This window comes from Salvelinus fontinalis, chromosome 27 (assembly GCF_029448725.1).
Source record: "Salvelinus fontinalis isolate EN_2023a chromosome 27, ASM2944872v1, whole genome shotgun sequence".
Classification (NCBI taxonomy): domain Eukaryota; kingdom Metazoa; phylum Chordata; class Actinopteri; order Salmoniformes; family Salmonidae; genus Salvelinus; species Salvelinus fontinalis.
Window position 1 is genome coordinate 25,623,285 of NC_074691.1, and position 12,927 is coordinate 25,636,211.

General features: G+C 45.2%; 1 protein-coding gene across 1 annotated transcript in view; it reads left to right on the forward strand.

The window, feature by feature from the left end:
* Positions 1–12,927, forward strand: part of LOC129825657 (1-phosphatidylinositol 4,5-bisphosphate phosphodiesterase beta-4-like) — a 149,865-nt gene that overhangs the window by 70,957 nt on the left and 65,981 nt on the right. Inside the window, exons 5-6 of the mRNA XM_055885848.1 lie at positions 10,450–10,530; positions 11,584–11,643. Coding sequence (XP_055741823.1) covers positions 10,450–10,530; positions 11,584–11,643 — 141 coding nt within the window. The remainder of the gene's footprint in view (positions 1–10,449; positions 10,531–11,583; positions 11,644–12,927) is intronic.

Here is a 12,927-nt window from a genome sequence, read left to right on the forward strand (position 1 = left end):
TCTGCTGTGAGTGTGTCAGTCTGCTGTGAGTGTGTGTGTCAGTCTGCTGTGAGTGTGTGTATTAGTCTGCTGTGAGTGTGTGTTAGTCTGATGTGAGTGTGTGTATTAGTCTGCTGTGAGTGTGTGTGTCAGTCTGCTGTGAGTGTGTGTTAATCTGCTGTGAGTGTGTGTGTTAATCTGCTGTGAGTGTGTGTGTTAGTCTGCTGTGAGTGTGTGTTAGTCTGCTGTGAGTGTGTGTTAATCTGCTGTGAGTGTGTGTGTTAATCTGCTGTGAGTGTGTGTGTTAGTCTGCTGTGAGTGTGTGTTAGTCTGCTGTGAGTGTGTGTTAATCTGCTGTGAGTGTGTGTGTTAGTCTGCTGTGAGTGTGTGTTAGTCTGCTGTGAGTGTGTGTTAGTCTGCTGTGAGTGTGTGTTAATCTGCTGTGAGTGTGTGTTAATCTGCTGTGAGTGTGTGTTAATCTGCTGTGAGTGTGTGTGTCAGTCTGCTGTGAGTGTGTGTCAGTCTGCTGTGAGTGTGTGTGTTAGTCTGCTGTGAGTGTCACACACAGCACACTCCCTCACTATGTCCTCCCTCCCACCCCTCTCATACTCAATCAGGCCAGTTAGCTGGGGGATGGCAGATCCAGGACTGGATGTACCACACACACACACACACAGAGACATACACCAAGATAAGGATCAGTAATTCCTTAAATGTAGTCTTCAGTGAGGGGGATCCCTCCATGGATAAACACAGAGGGAAAGCAACATCGTCGCTAACATCAAAGGGCATCTTTAACTGAGCCTTTTAACTAGGTCAGCCTGGTTACTTTGGAATACATTCCTTTATGTATTAACTTAGTGTGTATTTGTGTGGCGCTGCTAGTTATGTGGCCTCTACCCTGCTAGGACTCATGAGAGACTGGGTGGGTGGAGAGCTTTGGTGAATCTCTGCCAAGCTTCTGGTGAATCTAGTACAGAAACTGTTAATTGACACATTTTTGACATCTTGATTAAAGTTTGCTAGGAGAGGTTAAAAAAGTGAGAACATGGTTGTCTGATTTTAGCCTCTGAAACATTTAATGAATACCCACTGGGAAAAGACGTCAGATCACCATCCAATTTTGGTTGATATTGGAGTTTACTTGTCAACCAACGTATATCCACCTTGAAATAAACCACAGAGCTAGCTTGGCATGGCTAACTATGGGTGGTTGCTGGTAGGCTACAATTGTAGAATAGCAATAGAATAACATGAGCTAGCGAGCAACGCTACTGATCTGTGTGTTTGTGGCTAGTGTTATGAGAAGTAGGTCATTTATCAGGGGTTTGTTTTACTTCTCAGATAGAAAATAGTAGCAAGCAACTGTCCATGGTGGCCCTGGTTGACTGGCTTCTCTCTCTTTACATACCGTCTGTAATCACAGTTAACAAAAGAGATCATTAGCCAGGTTTTGAAAAGACCAAACCTCAACTCTTTGTTTAGAAAACAATGATCAACCCTGTTATGATTAAAGAACAGCATAATTGTAGACAAGCTGGAGGTCTCCCGTGGAGTTGGCTGTAAGTGTGTGTTGATAATAGCTGTTGCACAGGCTGATAAGCTAATAGAAGGCCTGCAGGAGACGACTGTGTTGATTAACATGGCAGACGTGCCTCGCCGACACACAGACACACACATGCTTAAATATGCTAATCAGGAAGGATTCTTCCAGTCTGCTCTCAGCTCACAGAAGCCCCACAGAGCAACAGATGGTGAAGAAGGGCAGTGTGTGTGTGTGTGTGTGTGTGTGTGTGTGTGTGTGTGTGTGTGTGTGTGTGTGTGTGTGTGTGTGTGTGTGTGTGTGTGTGTGTGTGTGTGTGTGTGTGTGTGTGTGGTGTGTGTGTGTGTGTGTGTGTGTGTGTACAAAATATTTAAGTGCCTTTGAAATCCTGGTTGAGTATGAAACGACTGAACAAATGAACAACGAAACAGCACAGAAAGTAAGTGAAAGAAATAGGTTTTGATTATGTTTTCCTGGTAATGGAGACATATGTAAATGCTCCAAAAACAACTTTTTGGTGTGTGTGTGTGTGTGTGTGTGTGTGTGTGTGTGTGTGTGTGTGTGTGTGTGTGTGTGTGTGTGTGTGTGTGTGTGTGTGTGTGTGTGTGTGTGTGTGTGTGTGTGTGTGTGTGTGTGTGTGTGTGTGTGTGTATACAAAATATTTAAGTGCCTTTGAACGGGGTATGGTAGTAGGTGCCAGGCACACCGGTTTGTGTCAAGAACTGCAACACTGCTGAGTTTTTCACGCTCAACAGTTTCCCGTGTGTATCAAGTGTGTGTGTGTGACCTTTATGTAACTAGGCAAGTCTTATTTACAATGACGGCCTACTCCGGCCAAACCCGGATGATGCTGGGCCAATTCTGCGCCGCCCTATGGGACTCCCAATCACGGCCGGATGTGATACAGCCTGGAATCAAACCAGGGACTGTAGTGACGCCTCTTGCACTGAGATGCATGCCTTAGACCGCTGCGTTCTTATATTTAACTGTACTAGAATGTTTAAAAGGTCGCTAAAATGTTTAATATCGGCATCAGGTTTTTTGGCAAGGAAAATATTGAATATCGGTATCGGCCAAAAATGTCATATCGGTGCATTTTTTTTACTGCAGTGGGCTAAATCAGGGTCACAGAGTGATTCTGGTAGTTTTAAACAAATCTACTTTGAAACTAAAGGATACACCTCACTATCACGTCCGATGCTGGAAGAAGACCAAGGTGCAGCGTGGTGAGCATACATATTCCTTTTTATTTGAATGTCGCCAACAAAACAATAAAAAAACGACCGTAAAGCTTAACAGGGCTATGACGCCCTCTAACAGGGCTATGACGCCCTCTAACAGGGCTATGACGCCCTCTAACAAAGTTAACTTCCCACACTGAAAGGAGGGAAAAGGGCTACCTAAGTATGGTTCCCAATCAGAGACAACGATAGACAGCTGTCCCTAATTGAGAACCATACCGGCCAAAACATAGAAATAAAGAAACATAGAAAACTAAACATAGAATGCCCACCCCAAATCACACCCTGACCAAACCAAATAGAGACATAAAAAGGCTTTCTAAGGTCAGGGCGTGACACTCACACACATGGTTATGGTCTTAAAAAAAGAAGACACCTGTACCATGTCGGATATAAAGTTGAAATGTATTACATTTTGCATCTGTTTGACATAGAAACACCAGATTTTCGTTGTTTTTAAAATAATAATCTTTATTCATTAAGAAAAATATGAATAACATTCCTGTCACGCCCTGACCTTAGAGAGCCTTGTTATTCTTTATTTTGGTTAGGTCAGGGTGTGACTAGGGTGGGTACTCTAGTTTTTATATATCTCTGTTGGCCTGGTATGGTTCCCAATCAGAGGCAGCTGTTTATCGTTGTCTCTGATTGGGGATCATATTTAGGCAGCCATTTCCCCATTGTGCTTTGTGGGATCTTGTTTGTGTTTAGTTGTCTTGAGCACTGCATTACTGCACGTTTGTTATATTCGTTGTTGTTTTGGTTGTAAGTCTCACTATTAAATATAATGTGGAACTCTACGCACGCTGCGCCTTGGTCCATTTCTAACAACGATCGTGACAATTCCACACGAGGCCAAAGAGGGCGCTTTGGTCATTGACTGCTACACAGCCCTTTTCTCTATGTCTCCCAAATATTGATCGATTGTATCTCTCTAGGTATCATCTAAGTTCACCTCAGACAATGTAAGAAGACCAGGTGTGTGACATGCATGGGGTATCTCTCTCGTTGACTGACGACCATAATTGCTTTAGGTCAAAGGTCAATTGGAGACTCTTAGTCTGGTGGTGTTGAGTCATCCCTCTGTCCTTAGGGACATGTTCGTGTGTGTGTGTGCGGGTGTGTGTGTCCTTTGGGACTTCCCTTCCCATTAGACATCAATAAATCAGTAATACTAATGATGACAGAAGGATGTACTGGGATACATTTCCTGCAACCCATCACCGGTCTGCTGCCGGCTGATGCTCTAATAGGTTTAGGCACTTTAGGAACATCTCTGTGTGTGTGTGTGTCGGCACAAACACCAGATATTTCCCACTCTCCCACACTCCGTCTCGCCATCTCCCACTCTCCCACACGCCGTCTCGCCATCTCCCACTCTCCCACACGCTGTCTCTCCATCTCCCACTCTCCCACACGCCGTCTCTCCATCTCCCACACTCCGTCTCTCCATCTCCCACACTCCGTCTCTCCATCTCCCACACTCCATCTCTCCATCTCCCACACTCCATCTCTCCATCTCCCACACTCCGTCTCTCCATCTCCCACACTCCGTCTCTCCATCTCCCACACTCCGTCTCTCCATCTCCCACACTCCGTCTCTCCATCTCCCACACTCCGTCTCTCCATCTCCCACACTCCGTCTCTCCATCTCCCACTCTCCTTCTCTCCATCTCCCACACGCCGTCTCTCCATCTCCCACACTCCATCTCTCCATCTCCCACACTCCGTCTCTCCATCTCCCACACTCCATCTCTCCATCTCCCACACTCCGTCTCTCCATCTCCCACACTCCGTCTCTCCATCTCCCACACTCCATCTCTCCATCTCCCACTCTCCGTCTCTCCATCTCCCACACGCCGTCTCTCCATCTCCCTCTCTCCATCTCCCACACGCCGTCTCTCCATCTCCCACACTCCGTCTCTCCATCTCCCACACTCCATCTCTCCATCTCCCACACTCTGTCTCTCCATCTCCCACACTCCATCTCTCCATCTCCCACTCTCCGTCTCTCCATCTCCCACACTCCGTCTCTCCATCTCCCACACTCCGTCTCTCCATCTCTCCATCTCCCACACTCCATCTCTCCATCTCCCACACTCCATCTCTCCATCTCCCACACTCCATCTCTCCATCTCCCACACTCCATCTCTCCATCTCCCACACTCTGTCTCTCCATCTCCCACACTCCGTCTCTCCATCTCCCACACTCCATCTCTCCATCTCCCACACTCCGTCTCTCCATCTCCCACACTCCGTCTCTCCATCTCCCACACTCCGTCTCTCCATCTCCCACTCTCCTTCTCTCCATCTCCCACACGCCGTCTCTCCATCTCCCACACTCCATCTCTCCATCTCCCACACTCCGTCTCTCCATCTCCCACACTCCATCTCTCCATCTCCCACACTCCATCTCTCCATCTCCCACACTCCGTCTCTCCATCTCCCACACTCCGTCTCTCCATCTCCCACACTCCATCTCTCCATCTCCCACACTCCGTCTCTCCATCTCCCACACTCCGTCTCTCCATCTCCCACACTCCGTCTCTCCATCTCCCACACTCCATCTCTCCATCTCCCACACTCCGTCTCTCCATCTCCCACTCTCCGTCTCTCCATCTCCCACACGCCGTCTCTCCATCTCCCTCTCTCCATCTCCCACACGCCGTCTCTCCATCTCCCACACTCCGTCTCTCCATCTCCCACACTCCATCTCTCCATCTCCCACACTCCGTCTCTCCATCTCCCACACTCCATCTCTCCATCTCCCACTCTCCGTCTCTCCATCTCCCACACTCCGTCTCTCCATCTCCCACACTCCGTCTCTCCATCTCTCCATCTCCCACACTCCATCTCTCCATCTCCCACACTCCATCTCTCCATCTCCCACACTCCGTCTCTCCATCTCCCACACTCCGTCTCTCCATCTCCCACACTCTGTCTCTCCATCTCCCACACTCCATCTCTCCATCTCCCACTCTCCGTCTCTCCATCTCCCACACACCGTCTCTCCATCTCCCACTCTCCCACACGCCGTCTCTCCATCTCCCACACTCTGTCTCTCCATCTCCCACACTCTGTCTCTCCATCTCCCACACTCCGTCTCTGCATCTCCCACACTCCATCTCTCCATCTCCCACACTCCGTCTCTCCATATCCCACACTCCATCTCTCCATCTTTCCGTTGTGAAGGAAAGATGAGGAAGGATGACAGCGTTCCCATCCTGTACCCTCCTCACTGATGCTTCACATCATCTTCCTCTTCCTCTCTCATTAGAGAGTCCACACACACACACAGACAGCTGCCAGTGACTCAGGCAGCTAATGGAAAACAAACCTCAGATCCACACAGTTGTGTGTATCAGACCATAGGATCTGATTGTTCTGTGTGTCAATGTTGGCTGCTTACTCAATCAATCATGCCAGAGACTGGCAGATAGTTGAGTCATTCCACATTAAGCCGTAACCATTATTGTGATTAGTTTGACAGGCGTTTATTATGGTTTTATTTATGGTGGCTTTAATATAGTATATAGTTATGGGCAAGGGAGGTTTGATATTACCCCTGTTTGTTTTTACATTTACAGATGCTGGATGACTGACTCCTGTAGGGAACGCTGTGGTTCCCCAGGCGTGCTCTTAGCAGTCCTGTGTGTGTGTCGGTGTGTGTGTTTGGGGTGTATGTGTGTTCTTTCTTTTTAAAGAGTGTGGTGATGGATGGGGAACTAGAGGAGGGAGCTCCAGTCAAAACCAACACACACACACAAACTCAACACACACACACACAAACTCAACACACACACACACTTAGCAGATCTCCACTACGCACTGAGAGAGGAATGTAAAGTTATGAGAGTAGGGAGTCTGACAACCAGGGGTCTCCTTCTCTTCTTTCTCCAGACAAATATATGACTCCCACCTGCACTCTCTACCCCACTCCATCCAAGGTGTGTGTGTGTGTGTGTGTGTGTGTGTGTGTGTGTGTGTGTGTGTGTGTGTGTGTGTGTGTGTGTGTGCGTGTGCGTGTGTGTGTGCGTGTGTGTGTAGAGGGCTACACTGACTTTTTTCACTGGTGGCAATGGTTTGGTCATCATTTCTTCTGATAATAATGACCTGACCTTTCCCATAATGTACCTAGATTCAATACAGAACCAGACTAGTAATGACTAGCCATCTTTTAAATTCGCATGGCCTTGCAGGGCTTGACATTCAGGTTAATCTGCCAGTGGCACACCTGGCCAGTGCCAAATGAAAGCTACTGGCCAGAATGAAAAGAATACTAGCACGGTAAAGCGGATGATGCATGCATCATTGAAAAGTTCTATTTAAATTGCGGGCTGAGTAAGTAGCCTATTAGACTACTCTCCGTACTCAAATAATTGTGTTGATTGTTTGGAGGGACAGTTGATAAATATTCCAAAATTAGCACAGCATATATTTATTAACGTATCAAGATAAAATATTGTAACCATGCAACATATGAGATGTGAATAGGCAACATTTCAAATCAAAGTCGGCGTGTATTTTCTCTCGCTTCAGCTCAAATAATGTTGCGTAATTGTTTTACGTGGTTGCGTCATATTTCAATGCATACTTTCTGTTGACGCTTGCATTGATGCATGCTTCAAAATATGTACAAACCCGACTACGCATTCGAGAAGTGCCTTCAGTGCTCCGTTGTGCATACTTTGATTTGGACTCTACTCCGACCCTCCCTTGTTCCAATGTGAATGATAGTATACATTTTGGACTCTACTCCGACCCTCCCTTGTTCCAATGTGAATGATAGTATGCATTTTGAGAAACACCCTACATCAGGAGACCACTTTTGATGTCTGGAACAATACAAAAAAAAAGCGAACATATAGAATGTTTTAGGATGGTCAACCATGTATCATTTTGCTATTCGATTTGGACTATAAAAAAATATATTAAAAAAATATTTGATTAAACATTGAATTTGGACTTACTGCCATTAGCCCATAGAAACACATTGAATAAACACATTCATACATGGTAAAACATGTATGTTTTGAAGTTTCTGTCCTTTATCTGAGAGATATAAGAAAGTTCAGAAATTGGTTTTGCTAAATTTTTACCCATATTTAACCCCTTTTTTGGATGGGCACAAAACTTCCATACTTCCACTCATTTTTGAAAGTGGTATTGGGTTACTTTCAGACGTGTGAGGCTTGTGGGAGTCTTGTGAGGCTTGTGGGAGTCTTGTGAGGCTTGTGGGAGTCTTGTGAGGCTTGTGGGAGTCTTGTGAGGCTTGTGGGAGTCTTGTGAGGCTTGTGGGAGTCTTGTGAGGCTTGTGGGAGTTGTAGAGGAAAACTGAGAACCCCATTGTGTTCATGAGACCCAAACGGTTCGGACAACAGAAAAATGCTTAAATACATGTAATTCTGTCCTTGAAACATTTCATGTATATACTGTAGAAGTCAATGAATTCCTATGGAGGACTGGTCCTTCTGGGGAGTGCCAGTAAGGCTGATCGGTGGCTTCAAAGCCTCTCACTGGCCAATACACAGCATCAGCCATCCAGGGTTTACGTATATCATTCATTTTTGTACTGTGCAATGTACGGTGTAGGCTACATGTGATGTCAGAGTTTGCGAAACAAATGCCCCGTGATTGATACAAATCAGCCTGATATAATTGTCAGGTAGTCCTACTTTGTAGTCCACATTAAAATGATAAGATTTTGGGGGAAGCCTTTAGAAATGATCATTCAAACAGCGCATGATGACTGGAATGCGCATCGCAAAGATTCAACCAAGACTTCGGACCAAACTTTTTGAATACCTGGTCTGCATACCCATTGTTGCCTACCTATTGCTGTTTGAGTAAGTCTGTATAATAAAGAAATAGCATATTGTGAACCAAAAACTAACATAACCAGCAACAACAACAAAAACACTAGCAACCCATTAAAAACCATGTTGCTCTGCCAATTCAAAGGGTCGCAATATGGGAGTGTTTTGGTTGTAGTTGTGTGTTTGTGTGTGAGGGGGGAGGGAGGGGGCACGTGTGTGCATTTGGGAGTAGGGACAGAGTGTTCCTAGTAAAATATTCCTTAAAAGCCATGTTAGGTTTATTAGGAGTAGAAGACTAGACCGTCTCAGCCAGGTTACCTCTTAACAGGAAGGAGAGCCCAGCATGATATTGTAGATACTAGCTATGACAGACATCTTTACAAGTTGAATACAAGGGAAGCTCAGTTTACACAGTAAGGTGCACAACACAGATGGAAGAACAGGTGAAGGGTCAGTTTGAATTGCATTCTTGGTGGTTTCCAACTTCTCTAAATGTCAGGACTGTTAATTATTAGTCTGGGATTTGGTGACAATGGATCTGGGTGAATGTAACAGCCATATTTGCTCAGAGAAAGGGAGTTAGCGCTATTTATGGTGTCGAGCAGCACATGTACTGTAGGATTTACATAATCTCACTGAAACACCACATCCTGCTGTGTGTGTGTGTGTGTGTGTGTGTGTGTGTGTGTGTGTGTGTGTGTGTGTGTGTGTGTGTGTGTGTGTGTGTGTGTGTGTGTGTGTGTGTGTGTGTGTGTGTGTGTGTGTGTGTGTGTGTGTGTGGCTCACTGTTTGCTTTAGCTCCAGTTAAAGTTGAGACTGTAACTACCTTCAACTCTGTCTTTCTCTCTCCTACTCTATCTTTCTCTCTCTCCTACTCTGTCTTTCTCTCTCCTACTCTGTCTTTCTCTTACACACACATGGGTGCTCACTTAGAATGTGGCAAAGAAATGGATGGACTACTGGAATGTAATCCAAGTGACTTTGCTATTACTCTGTCGCCAGCCCACCCCGTCTTACTCCCCCTTTCTCTTTCTTTCTTACTTTTTTACTTTCTCTCGCTCTCTTTCTCTCTCTCTCTCTCTCTCTCTCTTTCATATATATACACACTCAGACACACACACTCTCATGCATACACACAGATTGCCTTGGGTTGTGAACGTGTTTCAGACTGATATTGGACAGAGTGGCCTGAAACAAGCCTGGCTGTTTGACTAATAACAGTCTCAGGGATTTCAAACTGGGTGGTTTACCACATTAAGTACACTGTAAATAAAGCACAGCTCTAACCTTTAAGTTAGCGGTTTTAATTAGTAGGTTAGGAACTATTTTGGTATTTCTCTAAGTAAATATAACTTCAGACTCTTCAGTCTCCAATGTCACATAAAGTCACAGTAAACATGTAAGAGGAAGTGTAATACTATTAGCCAGGATAATTGCTATTTTATTATATGTCCAGTAGACCAGGGAGTGTTGCTTGCTACGTTAATCAGGGTTATGTTCTGTCACCAAGGTAATGGATGATTGTTGTGTGGTACACATTCAACACTTCCTGATATTCACATTCCTGTGTTTTTGTTTGTTTTAGCGCTAGGTCCTCCTGTCCTGCACTCACAGGCTGTAGGTGTGTGTGTGTGTGTGTGTTTTCCTTGTATGTGTCTCCTCACCTACGTGTGTGTGTGTGTGTTCTCCTTGCACGTGTGTGTTTGTGTGTGTTACTTCTTTACAAATGAATTATGGATGCTGTTTATCTTGTTCCATAAGCCGTGCGTGCTAGCTAGGTAATGGAGGGTGTGTAATGTCCTTGGATGTCAAATAAAACCTCTGATTGATGAGGCTGCTCTCTTAATAAAATGCTTCTGTTTTCTCGCAGGACCCGTTTCTGTTTGAGCCCAACTGTCTGGTCAAAGTGGACGAGTTTGGCTTCTTCATCACATGGAAGAGCGACGGAAAGGTACAGTCTCTCAACCAGAGCTGTGAATATAAACGTCTCTGGTCTCAACCTCTCACTCAATGCAGAGCCCTGTCTTAGTGTTCTGAGTGTATTCAGAGAGAGAATGAAAGACAGTGGGATAAAATTGAGTTTATTCACAGAGAGAAAAGGAAAGACTGAAGGTTATTTAGAGAGGATGACCCTGTAGAAAAACAGTCAACAGGATAGAACGCAGTCCGTTATGTGTTTTTGACGTTTCGATTGCAAGGTCCTTTTCAACACTATTCTCCTTTTCCAACAGTGTGTTCTTGTAAATCAGTCTCCTCCATTCACATGGAGAGCGTTAGGAATGAATAGGCTCTCCATATGAATGGAATGAATAGCTTGAGAAATCATTTGACTTAGTCATAACTGAAGAACTATCCAAAGGTGCCATTGAGAGGGCTGTGTGAAATGAACCCTCCCTGTAGAGGAGATATAGGCCCATATCCTCACTAACAGTTATCCTCGCTAACTACAGCATTTATCACCACTTATAAGGCAGCCTATACCCTACTCCTGGCGAGTTAGATACTGGGTGTGCAGGCTTTTGTTCTAGCCCTGCTCTAGCACACCAGATTCTTCCAATTAGGAGGGTTGGCTACTGATGCTACAGCATTAAGGTAATGCTGGTTGGAGAGGAAGCCCATTGTTATCCGTCACACCATTGTGATTTAGCCGTTGTGTAAGAGGATAGCAATGTATAATATTACTGTATCTCTCTAAGGTACTGTATTTATCCATGCTACATGGGGTGTGTCCTTGAGAACAGCCATGTCTTGTCACTAGCTGTAGACAAAATGTCTATGGGACTTCTGGAAGTGACAGTCAGGTTGCTACAGTAATCAGACAAAGCAAGGGGAGGTGGGGTCGGAGTATATCTGTTTTATTTGACATTGACGAGATCTCTATTTTCTTCTTTCTTTCTTTCTTTCTTTCTTTCTTTCTTTCTTTCTTTCTTTCTTTCTCTCTCTCTCTCTCTCTCTCTCTCGCTCTTTCTCTCTTTTATATTCCTCCAACTGATTCTCTCTACAGGAGGGCCAGGTTCTAGAATGTTCTCTGATCAACAGTATTCGAGTTGGAGCCGTGCCACGGGTGAGATTTTGGAAACACAATTTCATCCCTCTCTCTATCCCTCCCTCCCTCTATCCCACCCTCCCTCCCTCTATCCCACCCTTCCTCCCTCTATCCAACCCTCCCTCCCTCTATCCCACCCTCCGTCCATCCCTCTTTCAAACAACCTTCATGCCTTCCCACCCGCTCCTTTTTTACTCTCTACCTCTCCGTCTTTCTCTCTATCCATCTCCTCGACCTTACGACCCTACCATTCCAGCCTGAGGACCAAGTCATAATTGGGGTGACGGTGACGTCACTAAGGGCAGCGGAACTTGAAGTGGCCAAGGCAACAGGACAGAGTTAGTCTGTTGAGCCACTGTTCCCACCACCGTTAATACACTATTGATCAGTACAATGTTTCAAGGACAGTAGTAGTGAATGCTAAAGGAAATGTTGGTGAAATATAGGTTACTGCTGCTCGTTGCCCTTCAGATCCTAGACCAAGTACATCTACATTCAGCAACATTAAATATTGAATACTTTAATGTTTATAACCCTCCAGGTTTCTAGCTGTATCTAAAGCTTGTTATTTGACCTTGGATGATGTTTCTTACCTGAGAGGGATACTGTAACAATTCCTCTAGAATATAGTTAGTTGACTCGATAGAAAAATGATTTCCAAGAGACAAACGCTATTCAGTACTCTTGGATTGAAAGCTGTGTATGCCAATGTCTAGGCTGTTATGTTTCACTGAAAGACCTTTCTGCTTTCTTTAAACAGAAAGGATTTGTTGAAGATAGAGCCAATATTAACCACAGAGTATTCTTTTCATGAACATCAGGGCTGAACACACACACACACACACACACACACACACACACACACACACACACACACACACACACACACACACACACACACACACACACACACACACACACACACAGCTAGTACCTCCATTAAATATTGACTTCCTCAGTAATTCCCTGGTCGTATCCTGCTGTAGTGTAATATTTGCCATCATGTGGGCAACATGAATTATGGAAGGACCAAGGGTCCTGTGGGAGTTCTTATACAGATGCCTGACTATAATTAAGGTGTCTTTCTCAGAAACGCCTGAGAATAAACCCATTGCACAGTTCCGAACAAATACTCAAACATCTTTAAGAAATCACACTGGTGTGTATTGTTGACAGATCGTAAGGGGCTCTAGGTGTGAGACAGTGTGTGTGTGCATGTGTCTGTTCATGGCGTACGTGTGTGTGTGGTGTGTGTAAGGCCGTGTCCCTCCCTGTGTGTATGATAAGGGGACGTGTTCTTCT